Source organism: Convolutriloba macropyga, chromosome 3 (genome assembly GCF_964194025.1).
Source record: "Convolutriloba macropyga chromosome 3, txConMacr16.3, whole genome shotgun sequence".
In the NCBI taxonomy this organism is placed as follows: Eukaryota; Metazoa; Xenacoelomorpha; order Acoela; family Convolutidae; genus Convolutriloba; species Convolutriloba macropyga.
In genome coordinates this window covers 39124295-39149877 of record NC_134470.1, presented here as the reverse complement: position 1 = coordinate 39149877, position 25583 = coordinate 39124295, and the positions used below count along the sequence as shown (strand labels likewise).

The window sequence follows — 25583 nt, the reverse complement described above, 5'->3', positions numbered from 1 at the left end:
TATAAATTTTTTCTGTTTGAATTACCCATTATTACGTTTTTTTTTAATTTAGACTTGATAATGACTCCAATTGTCAATAACTTTTTTCTTTCTGAATTACCCATTATTATGTTTTTTTAATGTCTTGATAATGACTCCAAATGTGAATAGTTTTTTTTGAATTACCCATTATTACGCTTTTTTTAAAATGTAGTCTTGATAATGACTCCAAATGTGAATAACTTTTTTTTTGAATTACGCATTATTAATTTTCTTAATGTAGTCTTGGTTTAAAATGTAGCCTTCGAGACCGTTTTGCCCGACGTAAGTCGGTTTTGTTTAAATATACAATTGTTCATCGCAAATGGCAGTCATTTTGCATACAATCCTAATATTTAGTGTTTTGATTGCAATTTCTCAGTTGAAGAATTAATTTCTCTGTTGAACAAGTCGGCACAAATTCAGTTAGTTGTCATACTCAGATTTCGGAGAGCAAAACGTATGGCACCGTGTGGTATATTTGCAACAAATTTTCTTTTGAACGAAGTTTGAAGTGATTTTTGTCGCGCTTGTCGTTTTTTTGCCTGAACGTTTTCACTTGAAGTCGAGTGATTTTTACGTCCTTGAGTTTTGTTCTCTAATTCACCATTTTTCTGAGATCAATTTGCGCCAGTTTACTACTGAAAGTCAAATTAAAAGTCAGTTAAAAATGGTTTCGGATCTTTTCCGTTTGTGCCCCCCCCCCCCCCCCCCCCAGTACGTTATGCGCCCCCCAATTACAGAGCACGTGCCATTACATAGTAAATCATTATGTTAAAATATGGCACGTGCGTCTGGGGGTGCAAATAATATGCGCCCACTAAGCTGGGTGGGCACAAACGGAAAAGATCCTTGGTTTCTTTTTCACGTTAAATCTTAAGGCCAGGGAAGTTAATTTTCAAAATTACATCTGATTTTTTAGGTGGCCATCCTTTGCGCGAGGAAAAGCCGCGCAGTTTCCTGATGAACGTCGCAGGACGACTAGCAATTTTTCCAAGGGATCCACTCGTCGAAGATTTGGAGATACAGGATCAGGTTCCCCTTTGCTCGCCTACTTTAATTGCAAGCAATGTGGAATTCCTCTCGCTTTACAATTCTGCAATTCCGGGAATTGCCAGGAGTCCCTATTTCGAAGACGCCGTTTGGTTGATGTGCGGCGCATTTGGGTTCAAAGTCTGGCTGCCATTGCCCCAGGCTAATGAAGCTAATAACGAAATCTCAAACGATCAAAGTTTCAAAAGATCGGTATTCGTTTTCCACCCTGTTGTGTACCCGGTTGCTGTTGAGTGTAATTCGGGTTTCATGATGGGCGTTGACTCCGACAACTCAGTTGTGGCGACAAAAGATATTATGGATATTCTGAACCCACCACCTGTTGCTCCAGCTAAGACCGCTTCTGAGATGCTGGGAATATCAGTGGCTAGTAAGAGTGTTGGGGGCACTCAGAATTCAGGAGGGCAAATTGTAGCTAACTATCTCGTGACCAAAACAGTGAGTACTTCACTTCGTTTTATAGCGACGGTTCAATTCGATAATCTATGAGTTGAAAAGAATTTGGAAGTTGGACCGCTGTTATTTTGTTTCAAAAATGAGAACTTCGAATCCGTGAATTTAAAAAAGTTGCAATCTGGAAAGTTGGAACGGCTCAATTGAATTTCCCTAAAGCAAAAATTAATTTTTGGGTTACAATTATCCAGCGCTGAACAGTTTATTTTCAGCTGGAGATGTTCATTCCTCAGCTTGTGGAAGAAATGTTGAGACGCAATCTTAATTCACATGCTGTCCGTCTGCTGCGCAGTATTGAAAGTGTTCCCTCATTTGATCACATGCTCGAGTTGCTTCTACATAATGTGCTGGAAACGGAGGCGACGGCCAATGAGCCCATTGCTGATCCCCTGTTACCTTGTGTTATGGGTGTTTTCAATCAACATTACAGGAGCAAATTTCTGAGAATCTTAGCAAAGTGTGCAAGGAAGAGTGAAGTTGCTATCTGGAGCTTTTTGTTCAGTACTGCGGGTAATCCTGCCCATTATTTTAAGGTTCGTCTCTAAAATGGAGTTCACTAAAAACTCTAGTTGCAGGGTTGTCATTCTAATGCTTTTTGCTGAAAGACGAGAACGAACCCGAGTAAGCAGGTCCGTATTATGGCTGCAAAGCTGTGAGCTGAGTGGAGCTATATTGCGGTGTTCGTGGTTGTTTAACCATCCAAGAGGGATTGTATTGGTGTTCAATTGCTCTCAAACAAAGTTTGCAGCAATTATATCAGTCCTGTTGGTCTTTTTTCTGCAACTTTTCGCTTGACCGACTTTTCGTCTGACCCATTTGACTTTTCGTCCTCAAAAACGGGATAAACAGTTAGCGCCCAGAGGTCATTAAGTTCGCTTAGAGCCTTTCAGCTCACTAGTCTCACAGTATGCGATTCACAGAAACTGTTTTGGAGACTTATACTTATGGTGTGAAGGGCGGTTCTTAGAGTTCGGCCGTCCTCGCCCCTCCCCCCAACAATCCCACCGTGCACCGGCCCCGCTGCGCTCACCTCGTACGCCTTCAATTAAGCTAACGCTAGCCTCACTAAACCGTAGATAGCTATTGACGAAGCCAACTGGTCGTTTGAGAGCAATTCGCTCCGACGTTAGTGGGTTATGTTTTCTTTTTAATAGCCGCCCTCATCTTCTTAGCCGGCTATTATTGCGCTCGTATTTTTTTTACTTCGTCAAACTTTTTTTCGCTTTACCATTTTGCCGCTTTTTCGACATTTTGCGTGAAATCTTTTTGACTTCTCTAGGCTAGTTTCTCTCTTCTCTCATTCTGCTAAAAGTGAATTTGAACATCAGTTGCTAAGCAAAGCAATTCAAAATGAACAGAGTCGGTATAAAAAATTGAAGTCAGAAATAGAAACGGGATAAACCCATAAAGCCCAATTTTAGATGCGCGCTATTTGAACGTCGTTCCTATAAGTCTTAGTTACCACCTCAAATCTTATTGGTGTTGATAGTAGCCCCTGTAGCCTCTCTCTAAGAAACAGAAGTATGTTCAACTACGAAATGCCATCAAAATAAATCGGACTTAAAAAATATTTTTGTACAAAAATCTTTTTTTTTCAATATATTCTATTCGTTCAATCCCAATCATGCTTATTGGAATCAACGGCGGCTATTTTCCGGCAATCTGCCGGGTATGTTTTCGATACAATTCAAAGAATTTGCATGTATTGGGGGATTCTTTTTACGATTCGGAGAGTATTAGTTATCTTGGAATTTTTTGGACTCGAAGAGGAGCATTGGTTTTCTATCTTTTTGTTTTGGTTTTCTTATTGTCTTTTTGTTTTTTACAGGAAGTAGATTTGTTCATGTGGTCTTTTGACCCAAAAAGCAAAAGTGAGAAAAGTTGTCACGGTGAACAGATAGTTGCTGAGCAACAGAAGTTTTGTGATCGTGCGTTGCGTTCAGTTAGTGAATTCTGGCCTCGAAAAGTGTCTTTAAGAGAATGCCGCTTACATATGATAACTGTTTAGCCGTTTTTTGTCCATTTGGCTCAATTTTTTAATGAAATTTGGTTCTTGTAAACTAATTTTTTGATCGTTGCTGCATTAGGTCATTTGCGTGATTAGATTGCAATAATACGTGACTTACCTCACTCGATAAAATAACTCTGCTCTTTAAAACTTCATGTTGAGTTTTGTCAGTCTAATGGAGGGTTGTCAATCTAATGCTTTTCGCTTAAAGATTAGAACGAAACCAGAGTAGGCAGGCCCTTTTGATGGCTGCGAAGCTGTAAGCTGAGTGGAGCTATATTGTGGTGGTCTTGGTGACCTACAACAACTCCACTGTGCACCGCCCTGCTCTGCTCACATCATAAACCTTCAATTAAGCTAAAGCTAGCCTCACTAAACCGTAGCTAGCTACTGACGAGGCCAAGCGGTCGTTTGAGAGCAAATTGCTCTGACTTTAGTCGGTTATAATCTTTCTCTTTTTACAATTCAAAGAGTTTGCATGGTTTCGAGGGGCTCTTTTTGGACTCAAAGTGGAGCATTGGTTTTGTCTCTTTGTTTTTTTTACAGGAATCTTTTTTTGTGTTGTACAGGAATCAGATTTGTTCATGTGGCTTTTTGAGAAAAGCTGTCGCGATGAACAAGTAGCTGAGCAAGAGAAGTTTTTTGATCATGCGTTGCGTTCAGTTAGGGACTTTGGCTCTGGAAAGTGTCTCTAAGAGAATGGCGCGTAAACAATTTTCAATCAATGCCGCATTAAGTCATTTGCGTGATTAGAATTTGATAATACGTGACTTACCTCACTCGATTAAATGGCTTGCTCTTCAAAACTTAAGTTTTGTTTGAATTAGTTTAAGGTCAAAGAAACTCCTATGTGTATTTAAGGTCCTAATTAAAAAGTTTATGTAGTATGACTTGTAACGAGCTGTTTCATTTTATCACTGAAACATTTTTTCATAGGTTTTTGAGCGGCGTCGATTTGTTTTTCAACTTATATCTTCAATTTGTTTCTATCTACGATACATGGCACGCCTGTCTATTTTTTTTTCAGTTATTCCGGCAATCTGACTGCTATAATATTCATGCTGCTGTGTTATGCAATTTGTTTGCGTTTTTTCCCGTGATAATGGTATGGTCTTCTACATTTTTATATCACCATTTATTACATTTTTTTGAATTGTAATCAAAAATTTTTTTCTAGAAATTTGTCATTTTGTTTTTCCAGCCCCAGGGGCCAGGAATCCTCCTTTAACGTTTTTGAATGCTTATATAGGGAGTTGTTTCTCGACACGTTTTTACTGCGCGTTTTTTAACAGGTTTCTCAGCCAAGGCAGAGTTTATTAGAGGCATTTATTAATTGCTCTCAAACGAAGTTTGTAGCAATTATATTAGTCCTGTCGGTCTTTTTTACGCAATTGTTCGCTTGACAGATTTTTCGTCTGACGCTTTTGACTTTTGGTTCTCAAAGATGGGATAATCAGGCAGCGCCCAGCGGACTTTAAGTGCTCTTAGAGGCTTTCAGCTCTCTTTCAGCTCAGACTGTTTTGAAGACTTTACTTATGGTGTGAAGTGCCGTTCTTAGAGGTTGAAGACCCCTGAGATTTTAACCCCCCCCCCCTCTATTGCCCCCACACTCCCCACCCCCGCGCGCTGTTACCCCCACCCCACTGTTGCCTCTAACCCCCTCCATCAGCCATCGGTGTACCCCCCCCCCCCCCCCCCCCCCGTTTCTATCTGACGAACAACCGCTCGCTGCTAAAAACACGCAAATTTGTACTATTTTGCAATTTTTTTCAAGTTTTTTGAATTTTTTTAAACATTTTTTTGATTTTTATCACTCCTAGGTGTCAAGGAACCTCCTAATCTTTAATAATAGGTTACTGTATATTTTCTAGTTGTAATGGAATGGTTTCAACATTTTAACATCACGAATTTCAGCGGTTGATTTTCATTTTTCCTTATGCAGGTCTTTCTGGACCCAGGGGCGCGAAAACATCCTAAGGGGTTTGATAATAAGTTAGTGACCAATTTTTATAGGCCATGGAATAGTTTTTCAACTTTTTAATATCACAAATATTTGCAATTTTTTGATAAAACTTGCTTTTTTCAAGTTCTTTTGAAAATTTTTCTCGTTTTCTTAGGTTTTTTCAACCTCAAGAGCCAATGAACCTCCTCTAGGGTTTGAAAATAGGTTACTGTATAACTTGTAGATGTAATGGATTGTCTTGCAAGATTTTAAGATAACGAATTTTAGCGTTTTTTAAAACAGTTTTTGCCATTTTTTGCAAATTTTTTATAGTCATTATAGTCATTTACAGTCATTATTCAAGTTTTTTGAGCCTCAGGTTGCAGAAAACCTCCGTTATTGTTTCATAATAAGTTACTGGAAATTTTTTGTTTGTCATGAATTAATTTGCAACTTTTTTATTTCACAAGTTAAGCAATTTTTTTTTGAAATTTGCAAGTATTTTGAAGTTTTCATATGTTTTTTAGTTTCTCTAGCCTCAAGAGCCACGGAACTTCCTCTAGGGTTTGATAACATGTTACTGCATAGTTTATTGATGTAATGGAATGTTTTTCAAGATTTTAATATCACGAATTTAAGCAATTTTTTTTAAAATATTTGCAATCTTTGCATGTTTTTGAATTTTTCGGCACCAGGACCCTGGGACCTCCTCCAAGGTTTGATAATAAGCTGCTGCATAGTTTCTAGAGTTAATGGGATGGTGATCAATATTTTTTTGACCCCAGTTTTAGTAGTTTTCGGAAAATTTTGCCATGTTCCAAAGGTATGGATCTTTATGAGCCATTGAAACTATTTGAGGCTTGAAAAGGGGATACTGGATAGTCTCTTGAGACAATGAAATGGTTTTTAATATGTGAATATCTTGCATTTTAGCAAAATTTTATTAAAATTTGCAATTGTTTCCAAAATTTTTCAATTTTTTGTCCTTTTCTGAGTTTAACGACCATTACTGGCCAACAAAACTTTTTAAGTCTCGGAGACGGGTTATTTGATAGAAATTTCAAGACAAAAAATGGTTTTGTACTTTTTTTAGCGCAAAGTTGATTTTTTTTTAATTTTGCCTTTTTCAGTTTTTTTATATGATTTATTAACTAACGAGGCTAGGTAACTAGAAGTTGCTGAGTCGATTCCCATCGTGGAAAATATTCTCTTTCTCTCTCGGTCGGTTAGAGTTTCTTTCTTTCTCTTTCTCGTTGACGTTTGATCTCTCTCACTCTATCTATCTTTCTCTCCCTTTGATGATGCCGCACTTCATGTGCTGTAATGTGGCGTAATGTCATCTTCTCTGATCCTCATTAACAATGAGTTATAGTAGAAATGTTTTTATCATAAATGACTGAACAGGCACTTTTTAGGAAATTATTGTTAATTGCTCTCAAAAGCAGTTTGTAGCAAATATGATAATCCTGTTTGTCTCATTTACAATTTTTCGCTTGGCCGATTTTTCGTCTGATCCATTTGACTTTAGTCTTCAGAAACGGGATAAAGAGGTAGTGCTCAGCTTGCATTAAGCTCTCTTATAGCCGTTCAGCCCACTGTGCTTCAAGTATTGTTTTGGAGACTTATACTTATGGTGTGAAGGGCGGTTCTTAAAAAATGATCCCACACTCCACCCACAGATCAGCCCCTTATAACTCCCTCCAACCCATTTTGCACCCCCGCTGCGCTCACCTTACACTCCTTCAATTAATCTAGAGCTAGCCCACTAAACCGTGACTAGCTACTGACAAAGCCAACCGCTGGCCGGTCGTTTGAGAGCAATTCGCCCGACGTTAGTCGGTTATGTTTCTATTTGCGATGTCGTGATGATTGACCGTGCGATAATGGCTATTCTTTCAGCTCTCGAGTTCAGTATTATTATAGCTGCGAAGCTATAAGCTGGGTTGGCTATATTGCGGTTTTTCTGACTTCAAGAGGAGTTTTGATTTTCTGAAATTTTTTTATCTTGTTGAGAAGCACTTGTTGAGTAGAACTGAAAGCGAAAGTGAGTAAAATTGCAATGTGAACTAATGTTTTTCGAGTGAGAAAAAATTTTTGATCATGCGCTGCGTTCAGTGATTGACTTTTCGACTTTGACATTTTTTTGAAAGTATGGCACGCCCAGAGGATTGCCGGTTTTTCGTCCAATTGGCCCAGTTGTTTTGTTTAACTGCTCTCAAACGAAGTTTTGAAAGCAATTAATTTTGAGAGCAATTATATTAGTCCTGTGGGCTTTTAATGCGACTTTTTCTTGCCCATTTCACTTTTCGTCCTGGAAAACGGGATGGACAGCTAACACCCGGAGGCCATTAAGTTCTCTCAGAGCCTTACGACAAACCAGTCTCTAAGAATGCGATTCATCAAAACTGTTTTTTTTGAGGAGACAGTTTTAAGGTGTCAATAGTGGAGCTTATTGACCCCCACCTCATAAGATCAATTTTAAAACTGTTTCAACTTTTTTAGAAAAAAGTTTTAACGTTTTAAATCTTTGATTTATTTTTTTTTTGTTTTTGTACAGGAGCATGGCTGTGTAGTTTTTCTAATCATCGATTGCTCACTAATGAAATTTATTTGTTGTTTTTATTTTTTACAAATTTTGTATCTTTCTTTCAAAAATCTTGTAGTTTCCATGTTTTTGCATCGCGTACCTATTCTCCACATTCTAGCATATAGTATTCTCCGAAAACCTGTAGATTTATTTGTTCTGCGTTGTCTTTTGGTTAACATGATGTTAGCCTGTTTCTTAGATGTTTCTTCGACTTTTTTGTTTGCAAATTATTTTAAGTATAATGCATCACAGAATTTGCTACTTTGTTTTTTGGCGAATTTGCTTTCTTGCTAATTCCATATAAAAATTTTGACAGATTGTTACTTCTGCAAAATTTCCTGAGGCATCGTTCATTGTAATAAACTATTTTTTGCCTTGCACTATTATTCTGTTGTTTGTCTTTTTTTAAGAATAACTCTATTTTTGCAATTGTGTTGTTGATGATATCTCCAACCTGATAGAAGTATATCTCATTTCTATCTGAATTGATTTGACGCCAAAACAAAGAAATTGGTGTTTTCCTGAGTCACTCTTTTTTAAAAATTAAGTATACTTTCTCAATATTATGTCTTATGCTTTAACAATGTCTTTGTGGTCCAAATTCTAGTCCGTTTTGAGCGTGTCAGTATTTGATCATCCTAAGATTTTTGGTCATTTTTCCTTTTACCATTTGGTCATTTTTCCTTTGATCATTTTTCCTTCCATTTGTTCATACATGGCTGAAAAAGTCAAATTTTCTGACTTTTTTCTCACTAACGGCGTTTGCGCGTGACGTCATTTCTCAGTCTCTCTAGAAAAAGTCTGTAGGTCATTTGCGTCATGAGATTTGGATCATACGTGACTCAATTAGTTTAAAGTCAAAGGGACACATATGGGTAATAAAGTTCCCTAGTAAAAAGGCTTCTGCGGATGGAATTTTAACAAGTTTTTTATCGCTAAATGTTTTGGAATTAGTATTTTTGAGTGGAGTCGATAACTTTTTCAAAAATGAGATTATCATTATGAGCAGTTTTGATTCTTGTTCGGCTGATACAATTTTTTGATGATTCATTGTTTTCTTTGTCCTTTAGTTTTTTGTCCTTAAGCGCTCACTCGTCAGATCTTTTTTGAATTGCGACCAGCATATGGGTGAATTTATCTCAAATCATTTTTGCAGCAGTAATTTGGGTCCTATTTGTCTTTTCCGTGCAATTGCTGGCTTGATAGTTTTTATCACATGACCAAAGCCACTGTTCGCTCTGAAGAATAGGGTAAAATGGTAATTCCTTCTGCAGTTCTCTGGGAGGTTTAGCAAGAGTCTAAGTGCACTGTTCAATTCAAGTTGTTCAAGAGAACAACTGTACTGAAGTTATTAGTAGGCAAAAATCCCCATTCCCCTCACTTTTACTGACCCCTCACACAATGAATCTAGCCTTCTTAAACTTTAAGCTGGCTTCAGCCAAATCTAACCTCTCGTAATTTGTTTGAGCAAATCGTCCGACGTTAGCGGTTGCTTAAGAGTAGCGAAAATGATTGCTTAGCAAGCTACATTGGAAGAAATTGAAGTTCGTCGCAATTTTGAAAGTCCCGCGGTCTTTTTGATAATGAGATTTTGTGCTTGAACGATTTTCATCTAACGCTTTTAACTTTTCGCCCTCAAAAACAGGATTAACAGGTAAAGCACAGGCAGCTCGGAAACAGGTAAATTTGAACAGCTCTCAGGTCTCGACTACTCTCGAAGCGTACAATTCACCAAAGATGTTAAGAAGACGAAGTCAAGCCTAATTGAGGACATAATGATAATCAAATTGAAGTTTAATTGATCAGAGCATTAATTATTCCATAATTTCCTTTGCATATTTGTACGTCGAGATTCTTATTTTCTCCGTATCATGCAATTATATCTGTTAGATGATATCAATACTGCATTTGTAAAATAATTGTTAATAGCCGCCCTCATCTTCTCAGCCGGCTATTATAGCGCTCCTATTTTTTACAATTCAAAGAATTTGAATTGTATTGGGGCGCTGTCTTTTTTTTTTTTAAGATCTGTTCACACATTTTCATGATTTTTGAAGTCAAATTGGAGTAGTGATTTTGGTCACGCCGAAACAGGAAGTGGAGCGAAAAAGCGAGTGGTTTTGCGGCGTGAATTTTTTTCCCTCTAATTTTAAAGTAGAGTGAGAAAACGGTGTTTGAACAAAAATTCGGTTTCTCGGTAGTGATTTTTTGTTCACATGCGGAAATTTCACTCTGATTTTTACGGTTTTTTCGATTTTTTGGATCGGATTTTTTTCTAAATGGTTTTCCCAATCCAGTCACAGCTCTTTCTAGGCCTAGTTTTTTGTTTGAATGAAATTTTAATTTCTCGACAGTAGTTTTTTTTGTTCACATGCGGCATTTTGACATTGATTTTTTGTTTTTTTTTTGTTTTTTTTATCTGATTTTGTTAAATGGTTTTCTCAAATGAATGCCGTTTCTATTCTTCCTTATTTTTTTTATGGCATTTGTGGAGGTTTAGTGTTCACAATAGTTGTTCTAGTTGTTTAGTAATAAGTATGGGCAATTTTGGATATGAATCATTTTGTTGAGAAATATGACAAAAAATGGTGAAAATTGGAACTATTTTCCTTATTTTTTTGCAGTTTTTCGTTTTTTTGTTTTTAGACAAGTTTCTTAGCCTATTGTGACTTGCCTATTGTTTTGCGAGCATCTATATACCCTATTCGCTGAAAAGATTTTTTGTTTGGATTTATATGATTTTGTAATAAAAAATTTGTAACTTTTTCCAGTTTTTTAGTGCAAGTTGTTTTAAAGAGCTTTTTTTCATAATTTGGCCTCAAGTATTTTTAAAACATTCGCTTAATTGGTTTTAGTAAGCGCTAGTTGTTTTGATGAAGTAATTTTGTCAAAAATAGTTATTTCGGGATCTTGATTTATAACAAAATTTGATCAGATTTTTTTTTCAGAGTTTAACAGATTTGATTTTTTTGTTTTTACTTTTTTGTTTTATGGTTTGGTTTGGAGATAATCGTAAATTAGTGGAGGCAAGTTTTTTCTGATGAGTAGTTGGATGGCGGTTAAATAGATTTTCACTTCGAGTCGTTTCCGGAATTCTTCCGGCTATGTTTTTTTTTAAGATCTGTTCACACATTTTCACGATTTTTGAAGTCAGATTGGAGTAGTGATTTTGGTCACGCCGAAACAGGAAATGTTGCGAACATGCGAGTTGTTTTGCGGCGTGAAATTTTTTCGCTCTAATTTTAAAGTAGAGTGAGAAAACGGTGTTTGAACAAAAATTCGGTTTCTCGGTAGTGGTTTTTTGTTCATATGCGGCAATTTCACTCTGAATTTTACTGTTTTTCGAGTTCTTGGATCGGATTTTTTTCTAAATGGTTTTCCCAATCCATTCATAGTCCGTTCTAGGTCTAGTTTTTTTGTTTAGTCAAGGAAAATTCTTTGAATTGTACGTCAGGACTTGTCCTGCTATGTTTTTTTTACTTCGTCGAATAAAAAAATGTTTCGCTTTACCTCATTTTGCCGCCTTTTCAACATTTTGCGTGAAATCTTTTTGACTTCTCTAGGCTAGTTTCTCTCTTCTCTCATTCTGCTAAAAGTGATTTTGAACATCAGTTGCTCAGCAAAGCAATTCAAAATGAACAGAGTTAGTACAAAAATGGATGTCAGAAATAAAACGGGATAAACCCATAAAGCCCAATTTTAGATGCCCGCTATTTGAACGTCGTTCCTATAAGGCTTATTTACCATCTCTAATGCTTATTGTTATTGATGGTAGCCCCTGTAGCCTCTCTCTAAGAAACAGAAGTATGTTCAACCACGAAATGCCATCAAAATAAATCGGACTTAAAAAAATGTTTCTGTACAAAAATCTTTTTTTCAATATCTTCTGTTATTTCAATCCCAATCATGCTTATTGGAATCAACGGCGGCTATTTTCCGGCAATCTGCCGGGTATGTTTAGTATTTTGAAACGAAAGTGTTAGTGTTTTGTACAAGTAATACAATTGTACGAGCCCTTGGTATGTTGCCTGAGACGTTCAGTTGTTTCCGATCTTATCACTAGTGTCACTTTGGCTTCTGTTTTCACGGCAACTTCTGGTTTTTTCTTGTTACTAATGGTATGAAAAAATGTTTTAGAAACTGAATATTATTTTTATTAATGACAGGGGTAATTAGCCATCCCATGAAGTATAATTTTATCCCCTCAAATTTTTTGGCTTGTCACGGGTTTCATTGACTTGACTCAATTTGTTTTCCAAAAAAAAACAAATAATTTTGCCAGCATTTGTTCTTATTCCTTCATACTCTGTGGCATTGTCGCTGTATTAAATTCTTTCTCTTGATTAATAGACGCCGTCAGCATCTCAGCTGCTGTTATTTCAGCGCTCTTCTTTTTACAATCCAAAAACAGTTTCCAATTACTCTCAAACGAAGTAGCAATTTTATTAGTTCTCTGGTCTTTTTTATTCAATTTTTGTCTGATCGATTTTTCTAACTGTTCGGTCTCAAAAATGGGTTAAACCGGTAATGCCAGGAGGGCATTAAGGGCTCTTACCAGTCAGTAAGAGTGTGATTTACCAAAACTTTTTTGAGGAGACAATTTCATTTTGTTAAGGGTGGTTCTAAATCTTATAAGTTTGACCCCTCCACACCAACTGACCCCCCCCCCCCCCTCAGTCACCCCCAACCAACACGAACCTTTTCAACCCTCCGCCACCTGGTGGTTTGGACCCCCTCTCTTGCAGCCTTGCCAAACTTCCCCCCATCGCTTGTTTTTAATTCCTCGGACTACAAATCAAGACGTGTCCCGCTTTTTACAATCAAAGAATTTGAATTGTATTGGGGCGCTGTCTCTTTTTAGAGATCTGTTCACACATTTTGACGATTTTTGAAGTCAAATTGGAGTAGTGATTTTAGTCACGCTGAATCAGTTAGTGGAGCGAAAAAGCGAATGGTTTTGAGGTGTGAAATTTTTCACTCGAATTTGAAAGTAGAGTGAGAGAACGGTGTTTGAACAGAAATTTGCTTTCTAACTAGTGGTTTTTTGACCTTGAATTTTTTTGCTGTTTTTTGGTTCTTATTATTGGATTTCTTTTCTAAATAGCTTTTGCAATGCATTCAAAGTCCATTCTCGTTTAGTTAATGAAAATATTTTGAATTGTTAGTCAGGACTTGTCGGGCTATGTTTTTTTAATTCTTTTATTTTGATCACGTTTTCCGTTTTGCATGTCCCTACTTTGACGTCCAACTTTGGACTCACCTCAATCTTTGCTTTAACTGATTGAAGTTTTAACTGATTGTTTTTTAACAAATTTGTACAGATTAGTAACAAATTAGTGAATACGGTGAATGTCAAGTCAAAAAGGCAAAATTAAAACGAAACGGGATGAACCGATGCGCGGGTTTTTGTGTATTAGGTTATCAGGAGAAATTAGAGTAATCGTCAGGTGGAATTAGTATTTAGTTGAATAGCCTTTTGTTTAGAAGCCGAATTAAGTATAGTTGTATAGCCTGACCATCACATTTTGACTTCTCAAAAAAAATGTCAATTTCCATTTTCACTTTTTTCTTACTGTTTCGATCACTGTATTCGTGAGGGGGGTCAACGGTGGTTATTTTTCCGCAATTTGCCGGTCATCTCGTTTTTTTCACCTGAAGTTAGATCTGTTTGGTCTAACTTGGTTGTATCGTCACAATTTTGATTGTTCTAATTGGTTGGTTGTATTTCAGACGCTTTTTGGGATTGCTTGAGTCTATTTGAAATGTGTTTTTTTATTAATTGCTGCCGAACAAAGTTTGAATCAATTATTTTGAACGTGTGTGTCGTTTTTATGCAACTGTTTTACTTGACCGTTTTTGCGCTTTTCTATTCTTCGACTTTTTGAGTTACTTTTTCACGCTTTAGTGCTTTGTGTTTGAGCGATCTAAGTCGCCCTTTTTCTGAAATATAGTTTATTGTTAATATAAAAGTGATTGTGAGCGAAAAAGATTCAAATCTGTTGGTCCTTTTGGTTTGCGCTTTCTAAATGCGTTGTTTGACTTTTTATCGAAGGTTGTTTGACTTTTTATTGTTTTTGGTATATTTGACAACACTTGTTCTCTTGGATAGCTTTTTTGGATTGTTATTGAGGGCAAGCCCTGATGTACAATCCGAAAAGTAAATGAATTAAATCACGAGTAGTAAGATTATTATTAGATTAAAAAACTGAAGCCAACAAAATTTCTGGATTTATTACAGAACAAGAATTCAGTAAAGAATAATAAGAATTTAGTAAAGATAGAAAATAGGATCGTTTGTTTTTAGTTTGCCATCAACTTTTATTTGAGCAACTGTGGTCACACTTCAAATCAACTTTTTCATGTATTCATATATGCAATATTTTGCGAGAATAATTTTTGGATCTTCCCTCACTTCTTCGCTTGACTTCCCTGACTATCAAAATGGCTTTTGCTTACTTTAAATAGTGCAGGTCAGTAAAGATCATCTCAATCTAATTGATGAATTTTTGAAGTTTTTCAAATCTACATAAATCTAAATCATGCTGAAACATTAAAGCAATTAGGCGGAAACCTTGATTTTTCTGTTTTTTTTTGGTCCGTGTCGAATCACAGCTATTAAGATATTGAAGTTTTTATTGGGTTAGGTTAAAACGAGTCTTTAGGGTTGATGCTGCTATCTGTTAGAGAAGCATGCAATATTTTGTGGATAATTTTTCCGTAATGAATTTTAATAGCTGATAATGTGCTTTAGAGATGTCTTGAGGAAGAGGAGGATCTGTGGACTGCAGCCTCTTACATGATAATCTTACAGAGTCTTGAACCCTTGTCTGTGAGTAAGCAGTATGCCAATGTGTTAGTGGACACTTGTCTTGAGAAGCGACAGTGGCTGCTTGTCAGAGATATCATCCGGTTCCTCAAGTCTATTGGTAAGGTGGATCGCTCTATGTCTAACATAAGCGGAAAGGATCTATGAGTCGCCGCACTCTTTATTTATGAGTGGTTAATTGGCTAATTACACCGACGCAAAACCATTAACCTTTGTCAAAGGTAAATTAGGTAAAGAGTCTCGAAGGATTGAACAACTACAAATCAAATGAAGGTTCACCAAATAGTCTAACTGCAATCTGTTGGCAATGTCATGCAAAAAATCCATTAGAAACGAGGCCTTCTTAATGTATATAATACCTTTTATCCACGGAATCTAACAGTCAGTAACGGTGATAGTGACTTAAAACTTGATTCAGCCTCTTTTTAATCATTTTTTTCAGCTGCTTCCTCTGGTGATGAGTTTTCACCCAAAGTGACGCACACTCCCTATTCCGTGTACTCATTCCCACCTGCCCAAGTGACATCATCATCGACATCATCATCTGCCGCTGCCGGAGCTTCAGCTGTGTCGCCCAGCGGGCAAATATCAACAACCTCGCAGCTCCATTCGGCAACGTCGACTGGTGGGACGCCGTCTCAGTTCAATATTTCATCCTCGGGCATTGGTTAGTGTTCAAATAGTTTATCAGCTACTAGCTGTGGTTTCAGAATCATAGGTCTGTCTGGGTCTTAGTCGGGGTAGTACAGCACGCAGAGGGGTGATGGTCTTCCACTAGTTTTTTGAAACAACGCTTCTTTCGTCTTTTTTGCAGCTCACTTACTAGTCCTATGTTTTTATACGGGACGTTGAATATTGGATGACAAACCGATTTGGCGAATATCAAAAGAGACGCGTATTGGTGCAAATTTTCCGTGGAAATTATTTACCCGAAAAACAAACGCCCGAAAAGCTTTTACTTTTTATCAAATTGACAGAAATTTTCTCGAGCAACAATTTTAAGTAGTTCTATTCAAAAGACCTGCCAGTTTTAATTTAGTTCTTGATACTGGTCTTGAATACAAGAAACACAAACAAAATAAAACAGCTGTATACTATCGTTGGGTAATTAACGCGTGTCCAAGTCGACCTACTACAAAAAGCTTACTGCACAGATTCAAAACTTAACCAAGTGAGAAGAATTGAAGAAATATTGGAGGTAATGTTGGAATACATGAAGTTACTAATTCTGCCTAATACCAATGTTTTTAATTACTATCAAACGAAGATTTTTTTAAGTAGTCATGTTGAACATGTATGCGATTTTTTGTTTCTTTTCGCGATTGTTGTCCTGAAGTTGCTGGGAGGGCCCTAGTTCAAGATCACATTTTGAAGTTTTAGCCACAAATTTCTGCAGATTTTTTTGGCAGAATTTGAATTTATTGTTAAATAGGTCTTCAAGGGTCATAATCTATATAGTTCTTATGCAAGCTTTTTGTAAGGTATAGTTTTTATAGATATGGGTATTGTTTTTTGAGGTATATTTATTGCTAATGCCGTCTTAAAGACAAAAAACCGAAGTAAATTTTGCAAGCTTTGGCTTTTGGAAAATTCCTTTTATGTTTTGTACCTATTTGTAGGTATTGCTATGTATTTTCTGCTTGTGAAGTCCTAAGTGTCCCAAAATAAGACAAAGTTTTGAAGTTTTTAATTTTTTTAAAGATATGTTTAATAGCCGCCTCAGCTTTTCAGCCGGCTATTATAGCGCTCCTATTTTTTTACTTTGTCGAATAAAAATTTTTCGCTTTACCTTAGTTCACAGCTTGTTCAGCATTTTGCGTGAAATCTTTTTGACTACTCTAGGCTAGTTGCACTCTTCTCTCATTCTGCTAAAAGTGTTTTTAGACAGCAGTTGCTCAGTAAAGCAATTAAGAATGAACAGATTCAGTATCAGAAAACGAAATCAGAAATAGAAAAGGGATAAACACATAAAGCCCAATTTTAGATGCCCGTTACTCGAACTTTGTTCTTAGTTACCTTCTTTAATGATTATTGGTATTAATACTAGCCCCTGTGTTGTCTCACTGCGAAACAGGAGTATGCAGTTTAAACAGCACTTTAAAATTGTGTACAGAAATCATTTTTTAAAAGTTTTTTTCTCTTCTTTCAATCCCAATCTTTGTTATGGGAATCAACGGCGGCTATTTTCACGCAATCTGCTGGGTATGTTAAATTTTTGTGGTTTTTAATTCGAGTGACCAGCTAAACTCTTCTGAGCTTGAAGCTGAGGTCTTTCGTCAAAATTTTTGTTCAGCGGTAGTTCTGAACATACGAACGCCAGTGATCTTCATCGAATCTGTTATCTTCTGGAATATGTGCATTTAATAATTCTACGAAGTACGAAAGTTTTTAATTGCTCTCATACCAATTTTTTTGCAATAACATTAGTCCTGTTGGTCTTTTATGTAATTTTTTGTTTCGCTCATTTTTGAGAAGCGGAATAAACTGGTAAGATTAAGGGCACTAAATTGATGAGAATTTCTTTTAGAGCCGTGTTAGTCCCTCTGAAGTCCATTCCCCTAAATAAATGCCACCAGCCTCCCAAAGGATTTCAGTTAGGAGCTCTCCTTTTTTGCCAAAAAATTTGGATTGTAACGGTGTTCTGTCTTCATTGTAAGATGTGTCCGCTTATTTTTCCGATCATTCTTTCAAAGTGGGCTAAAAGATAAATAAATCTTTCAAAAGTGGGCTAAAAGATAAATAAATAAATCCTCTAAGGTAGAATTAAGTTTAATTAGTTCCCTGTGCTGGCTTAAGTAGTCTTGTGTCTGTGTAGTCAAGTGCTTAGTGTCCCAGAGTTGCTGGAAGGCCCAAGTTCAAGGTGAAAAGCTTAGAGTTCGATGCCTTTGAGCCCCAAATTGTGCAGATCTTTTTTCGCTGTCTTTGATTTTTTAAAAAATAATTATTCAATCGACGTTAGTCATAGCCATACACTTCTTGCACAGCTATATTTTTTTCTATCTGTTTTTTGAGGGACATATATTGGTAATGCAAACTTGAAAACAGAAAAACAACAGTAAATTTTTTCCGGTTATTGCCTTCAATTTTCTCATCTTTGCTTTTCGTCTTGAAAGGGCCAAGGCATTTTTTCTTGCGCGTGTTGAATTGATTTTTTTCCTGCTTTGTATATGATTTCCTCTAAATTTTCTATAGAAAGTCATATCAGATGAAAGTTTTCTGTTCTGAATTTTTTAAATTGGAGACCCCGATATTCAACACAGCCCGCCCATACCAAAAAAATCAACAATTCAATGAAAAATATAAGTAAAATACATAACTTAAATACATGAAAAGAATTTTCTTAGTTTTATAAGTCACGACCTCTACGTTTGACTCCTGATTTACTTCACTCGCCTTTTCAACTAAATGGGATTTAGAATTCAGAAAATGCGGTGAAGGTCAAAAAGCGAACTAAAAACGGGATAAACCAATAAATCCAGTGCACAAAGACTTCAGGTTTAAACAGGTTTATTTTATCAAGTTTCCTTGGAGTATGCTGCTAACTTGGATTAGTATTAAGTTTTTTGTGTCCCAATTTAATTGTTGACAGCAACATATTTATCGAATCGAATGAAACTGTGGACCATTTTATCACACTTTTTGAGTTTTAAAATAATAGCCTACCATCGAATTTTCTTTATTTTTCTCCAGCTGCTTCGATCCCAACGTCTATCAGTGAGATCAAAGGTGGCTATCTGCTGGCTATGTTTATGGGCATACGCTGTAGGCTGAGCATAGCTTTATTTCTGTGATGTTGGTTTTTTAAATTAGTAGGATCTGGATTTTATTAATTGGCTCTTTTTTATTGATCTGTTCACACATGTTTGAGATCAGTGAGATGTGAAATTGGAGTTAAATGCTCTTACTCCGGTTATTTTTACTGTCCTGTATCTTTGATGACTGATCTCAATGGCCCTATAATATGTCTTAATTGAAGCTATTTAGCTGTTTGAACTCTCATCTGACGTTTTTAACGACTTTGACACCAGTTTTCAGAAGTTATCGCAGATTTTTGTGGGTTTTGAACGTTTTTTTAGCTGATCATGTTGTCTTATTACTTAGTATCACTGATGGTAGGTTTCGTAGGCTCTCTGATGAGTCGTAATTGAAGTTTTTTTGGTTCGAGATTTGGTTTGGTTTATCGTTTCTAACTACTTAGACTGCTAGTTTTGCCTGTTTTTGTAGTTTCTCATGTTGTTCTGTTACCCAATGTCATTAATGAAGGTCTCATTAACTTTTTGATGAGGCGTAATTGAAGCTATTAAATGGTTTGGTTTTTATAAACGGATTTTATAAACTTAAATTACCCGTTTCACCGATTTTCCAATGAGGCAAAACTAATAATGTTTTCAGTTTAGAGCTCCTTTTTATGACTTAAAACTGTTAGTTTCCATGCTATGTTTTTGACTGTTTGTTTTGTTAATTTGTGTTAAATGCAATAAAAGTTGGGGTTGTTAATCGCAGCTTTTTTCTCGGCAACATGTTATTTTTGTTTTTTGGCTTTTAAAAGAGTAAGTTCCAAAGTTCGGATTTAAGTTAGTTTGCTGTGTCCATTTTTCTAATCTTATTTTTTCTGCCTAATTTTGGAGTAATACCTTGGATTACTGACTTAAAAATTATGTCAGTTGGACAGCTTTTGAGTTGTTTAATAGCCGCCCTCATCTTCTCAGCCGGCTATTATGGCGCTCCTATTTTTTTTACATTCAAAGAATTTGAATTGTATTGGGGCGCTGTCTTTTTTTTAAGATCTGTTCACACATTTTCATGATTTCTCAAGTCAAATTGGAGTAGTGATTTTGGTCACGCCGAAACAGGAAGTGGAGCGAAAAAGCGAGTGGTTTTGCGGCGTGAAATTTTTTTGCTCTAAATTTAAAGTAGTGAGAAAAAGGTGTTTGAACAAAAATTCGTTTTCTCGCTAGTGGTTTTTTGTTTACATGCGGCAAGTTCACTTTGGTTTTTACTGTTTTTTCGATTTTTTTGGATAGGATTTTTTTCTAAATGGTTTTCCCAATCCATTCATAGTCCGTTCTAGGTCTAATTTTCTGTTTAGTCAATGAAAATTCTTTGAATTTTACGTCAGGACTTGTCCTGCTATGTTTTTTTTACTTCGTCATACTTTTTTTCGCTTTACCCATTTTGCCGCTTTTTCGAGATTTTGCGTGAAATCTTTTTGACTTCTCTAGGCTAGTTTCACTCTTCTGTCATTCTGCTCAAAGTCCTTTTAAACAGCAGCTACTCAGCAAAGCAATTCAAAATGAAGAGAGTCAGTATAAAAAATCAAAGTCGGAAATAGAAACGGGATAAACCCATAAAGCCCATTTTTAGATGCCCGGTACTTGAACTTTGTTCTCATAAGTTTTAGTTACTATAATGCTTATTGGTATTGATACTAGACCCTGTAGCCTCTCACTGAGAGACAGGAGTATGTTCAATTACGAAATGACATCAAAATAAATCGCACTTAAAAATGTTTTCATACAAAAATCATTTTTTGTTGATATTTTCTTTTCTTTCAATTCCAATAGAGTTATGGGAATCAACGGCGGCTATTTTCCGGCAATCTGCCGGGTATGTGTCATGGTGTCACGGGACTTATTTTGCTTTTTAATGGTTATTAATCGAAAACTTGGCACTTTATGGCAAATTTGTTTTCTGAGTTTCATTTTGCTGGAGGAATTATTTGTGGTATAATTTAGAATGTAATATGTAACCATTTTCTCCTCGTAGTAATATTTTGATAGATCGAATGAGAAACAGCTTTTAATTTTAGTGGGACAATCGTCGCGAACAAGAAATAGTTCTCTGAATAGTGGTGGTCAGCAAGTGTTCTCTGCGTCTGGAGGAACAAATGTCAGCAACTTTTCCTCCAGTGGAGGAGCAACAGCTATTGGATACCAAAACACACAGAAAACAACAGCTGTTGCACGGTCAGTTTTTATAGTGACTTATTAGGAAAAAAATGCAATGCTGGTTTGGTTTCGTCAAATTAAAAAATGATAGAGCATAGACGTGGTAAAAGATTTTGGGAGTGACTTTGTTCATCAATCGCATCCAATTACAGCACCACAACCAATTGACAGGATAACATAGTATTTAGTTTCTTCAGCTTTGTGTTTAAAAAGATAGTGCAACTTATTACTGACAAGCGGGATTAAAGATAGGCAATCAAATTTTGATACTTCATCTCTGAAAGACTTCGGACGGAATTTTTTATTATGACCACTCTTCAATCGGGCATCTCTTGATTATAAATCAACGTGTCAAGACTGCTAAAATAAGAAATGCCCCTCCCCAACACTGGGTGAATATATTGGCTGGTCCGGGGCCCTCCCAGCACTACGTCATTAGAAAGCATTTCGTATTGTTCAATTCTATCAATTAAATGATATACACAAACATCAGCTGAGTAAAAAATGTAAAGGCTGCTACAATTCTAGAAGTTATGGGCTATTAAATTATGGCACTGAACCTTAGGAAGTGCGATGCCACCTTTTCGGTTAAATTTCATTTTCAGAGACATTTGAGAACGGGTCTTTGGCCCAATGGTGATCTCTCTGTAGTCAAATGATTGTGTTGTGTAAATGAGTGATTAAATCGTGATACACAAAATAATTGACTACACAAAATAATTTATTATTAATATTATTTGACATTAGCTAATTAATAAATTAGTACTGACCTGTTCTCGTAGTAAATAATAGTTGATAGATTATGAAAATCTTGCATTACATGCTATAAGGCCACCAGGTTTTTTTATTTGTTTCAATTAAAGTAGGCAACGAGTTGTTGCTGTAGATGTAGAGTAACGTTTGCTTTTAGCTATCCGTTCGGTTTGAGCTATTACAAAACAAGGTACACACTGCTGAATATCTTGATAGATTATTCTACTCTTTTTAACTATCTGAATGTCCTTTGTGTCCTAATTTAATCATATAATCTTATTGTTTAAGAATTTTTAACTTTAAATCTTAGTATCTGTATCAACTAACTACTGTTGCAACGATAATTTTATCTAATTCGCGATTAAGCATTATCGAATTGGCAATGATTGTACGCAAAATGGATTTTATACAAAGTTGATGTTAGGTCGAATTATATGATATTTCCTAAACTATTTTCTGAATGTGGCCACTCTTTCTCCTTTAATTCTTTGCCCAGAGATTTAGAAACAAAACTTGAATTCCTTGACATACGTTCAAATTGCAGCACTTTTCTCAGAGAAAGATCAAGAGAAAATTTTGGCGCCGGGATAATAAAATTAAATCATTTAAGAATGGATTTTGATGGCAAAAAAATTGTGTCGTGCTCGTACTGCAAGTATAGACAAAAATTTCTTCACAACAATACTTACAGTAACCATAGTGCTGTAATGAGGTTCATGTTCTAGTTGCTCCTCGTGCACAGAAAAGAAACCAAGTGCGTAAGATTAAGAACCGTTAGTGTAGTATAATTAGTCGGAATCTGAACTTCCAAAAGGATAATCTATGAGCAATTCAAAACATCTTGGCGAAATTTTGACATTGGTATGAAAAGGGGCTCAACGCGTTGTTGACTGGGAGGTCGAAAGCTTGAGACATGTTCAAGCTATAGAAGTCAAAAAGCTCTAGTTGAAAGTTATCCGTTATCCCTTTAAAGACGCGTGCTCTAGACCATTTTTAGTTAAAAACATTTTGCTTTTTAACAATACGTTTTTAACAATCATTATTGCTCTCAAGCCATTGACGAGCTTAGTTAGGGTCTCTTGGTCTTTTCTTGCTCCCCTTCTGGCTGGAAGATTGCAACTCTTTGCAAAAGACATTTTTCTGCGCTTGAATTTTTAATTAAGATCTCTTTGATTATATTAATTGGTTCGCTCTGAGAATTTTATGCAGGTGATGGCGATTCCGCTCTTAGATTTTACCCTCTGCTAGAACGATATCCGAATCCATGAGCATATTAAGGCGATTCCGACATCGTTTCTGGTCAAATCATCCAATTCAAGCCGATTGTTTAAAACCAAAATGTGTTCTTTGCAGTAGTTTATTGAGAAAATTCTTACGACAAATCCTTTTCGTTGAGATTTAATTTCATTAATAGCGTCAGCAGCCCCGAATATTGATAAAGCATATTTTACGACCCCAAGGGGAGTTATGATATCGTTCAGTATCGCAACAGTTTGTTATTGCGCTACTAGTTGCGCAATAACAAACTGATATCGTCCAGTTGCGCTGCCGTCTGTTGTTGCGCTACTAATTTTAGGAACCGAATATTGATTAAGCATATTTTACGACCCCAAGGGGAGTTATGATATCGTCCAGTTTCGCAACAGTTGGTTCACAGTTTGGGTGTGGTAATTTTTTGCACGCGTAGACAGTAGATAGAGCAAAAAAATAAGTTATTTCGCGGCGTGAATTCTTTTGAATTCTAGCTTACTGTGGAAAAATGGTGTTTGAACAAAACGTTTCTTTCTCGATAGTCGTTTTTTTTGTGGATGTGTGGCAATTTGAATTTATTTCCTTGATTAATCTGATTTTGCACGCTTTTGCAGCTTCTCCTCTGTCATCCTCTGCTTCTCATGCAACTAATATAGCCAGAAGGAATAGTTTCTTCCAACTTTGCATTTCTCACTATGTGGCCGAAAAACTGAAACTTTCCGCTGTCGAAAGTTTTCGAAAGTCTTTGTTTCACGGTCTTATAACAAACTGTCTCGATCGTCATCGTCCATGTCTCACAGGCGTACCAGAGGACTCAGGATGTTTTTCAGGTTGTTAAAAGCACCTTTTGATTGAGCAACTCTAATTTTGACTTCCTGTATGAAGAGTCCGTCTTTGGTGATTAGTGTCCCCAGAGAAGTAAAACAATCTGTCTGAGTAAATATCGTGCCACCAAGCTCAATCGATCATCTACTTGGCTGCTAAGGGGTGACCCTAACTTTTGTTTTGTTTTTCTTGTTATTGTTTTCCTTTCCATAGTCCTTACACGTTTTTTTGAGCGTTTGTCATTAGCAACTGAAGCGTTGTTTTGGAATCTGCAACGATTGCAGCATCAGCGGCAAAGCTTAAATTATGTTCACTTCCTAACACTTTCAATGATGGATCACATGATTTTCGCGTTGAAGGCGTTATGCAGCACTGGTGAGGCTTCGCAACCTCGTTTTACACCATTTTTCACGTCAAACGCTTCATTTTCTTCATTTACTTTCCCTATTGTTTTCTGCTGCCAATCAATTTTATGCAAAAGACAGAGATCTTTGTCTTGAACACCAAGAGCTTCAAATGAATCCAATTTTTTCGGTGTGTTGTTCTTTGTAAAACGCCTTTTTGAAGTCTATAAAGCAGATGAATAGTGTCATCCAATGATTTAATTTTTTGTCAGCAAAATAGAGATGAGATCGCATTAAGGATATTTTTATCAGACATGGAAACAAACTGTTCTTTGCTGTTTGATAAAAGCACTTTCTTCCCAATCCTTTGAACAACAATTCTGGGTAGAAGCTTAAGAGTTTGGCTTATGAGAGAGGAAGTTTGGCTCAACTTTGCAATTCTCACTGTGTGGGCGATAAACGAAACTTCCCGCAATCGATAGTTTTCGAAAATCTGTTTCACGGTTTTTCTTAAAACAAACTGTCTCGATCGTCATCGTGCATGTCTCACAGGCGTACCTGTGGACATACATAGCATGTAATGAATCTGAATCTGGGTCTGAAGGGCAGGTTTTATTACTCAGGATTTTTTTCAGGTTGTTAAAAGCAGCTTTTGATTGAGCAACTCTAATTGTGACTTCCTGTGTGAAGCGTCCGTCTTTGGTGATTAGTGTCCCCAGAAAAGTAAAACAATCTGTCTGAGTAAATATCGTGCCATCAAGCTCAATCGATCGTGTTTTGGGCTGCTAAGGTGTAACCCTAACTTTTGTTTTGTTTCTCTTGTTATTGATTTCCTTTCCATAGTCCTTACACGTTTTTTTGAGCGTTTGTCATTAGCAACTGATGCGTTGTTGTGGAATCTGCAACGATTGCAGCATCAGCGGCAAAGCGTAAATTATGTTCACTTCCTCCTGCTAACACTTTCAATGATAGATCACATGATTTTCGCGTTGAACGCGTTAAGCAGCAGTGGTGAGGCTTCGCAACCTTGTTTTACACCATTTTTCACGTCAAACGCTTCATTTTCTTTATGTACTTTCACTATTGCTTTCTGCTGCCAATAAATTTATGCAAAATACAGATATCTTTGTCTTGAAAACCAAGATCTTCAATTGAATCCAATTTTTTCGGTGTGTTGTTGTTTGTGAAACGCCTTTTTGAAGTCTATAAAGCAGATGAATAGTGTCATCCAATGATTTATTTTTCTGTCAGCAAAAAAAAACGAAGAGATGAGATCGCATTAAGGATATTTTTATCAGACATGGAAACAAACTGTTCTTTGTTGTTTGATAAAAGCACTTTCTTCCCAATCCTTTGAACAACAATTCTGGGTAGAAGCTTAAGAGTTTGGCTCATGAGAGAGGAAGTCTGGCTCAACTTTGCATTTCTTACTACGTGGCCAAAAAAAACGAAACTTCCCGCTATCGATAGTTTTCGAAAGTCTTTGTTTCACGGTCTTTTTTAAATTAAGCTGTCTTGATCTTGATCGTCCATGTCTCACAGGCGTACAAGAGAACATACATAGCGTGTAATGAC

At 36.4% G+C, this 25583-nt stretch overlaps 1 protein-coding gene across 7 annotated transcripts in view; it reads left to right on the top strand.

Moving 5' to 3' along the window:
- LOC142336194 (guanine nucleotide exchange factor subunit RIC1-like) overlaps positions 1-25583 on the top strand; it is a 221025-nt gene that overhangs the window by 113815 nt on the left and 81627 nt on the right. For 6 of the 7 annotated variants that reach the window (XM_075384847.1, XM_075384846.1, XM_075384842.1 and 3 more), the window contains 6 exons: positions 941-1509; positions 1737-2057; positions 14813-14987; positions 15330-15554; positions 20697-20853; positions 21746-21778. In XM_075384847.1, coding sequence (XP_075240962.1) covers positions 941-1509; positions 1737-2057; positions 14813-14987; positions 15330-15554; positions 20697-20853; positions 21746-21778 — 1480 coding nt within the window. The remainder of the gene's footprint in view (positions 1-940; positions 1510-1736; positions 2058-14812; positions 14988-15329; positions 15555-20696; positions 20854-21745; positions 21779-25583) is intronic. The other variant, XM_075384845.1, reaches the window with a different exon arrangement.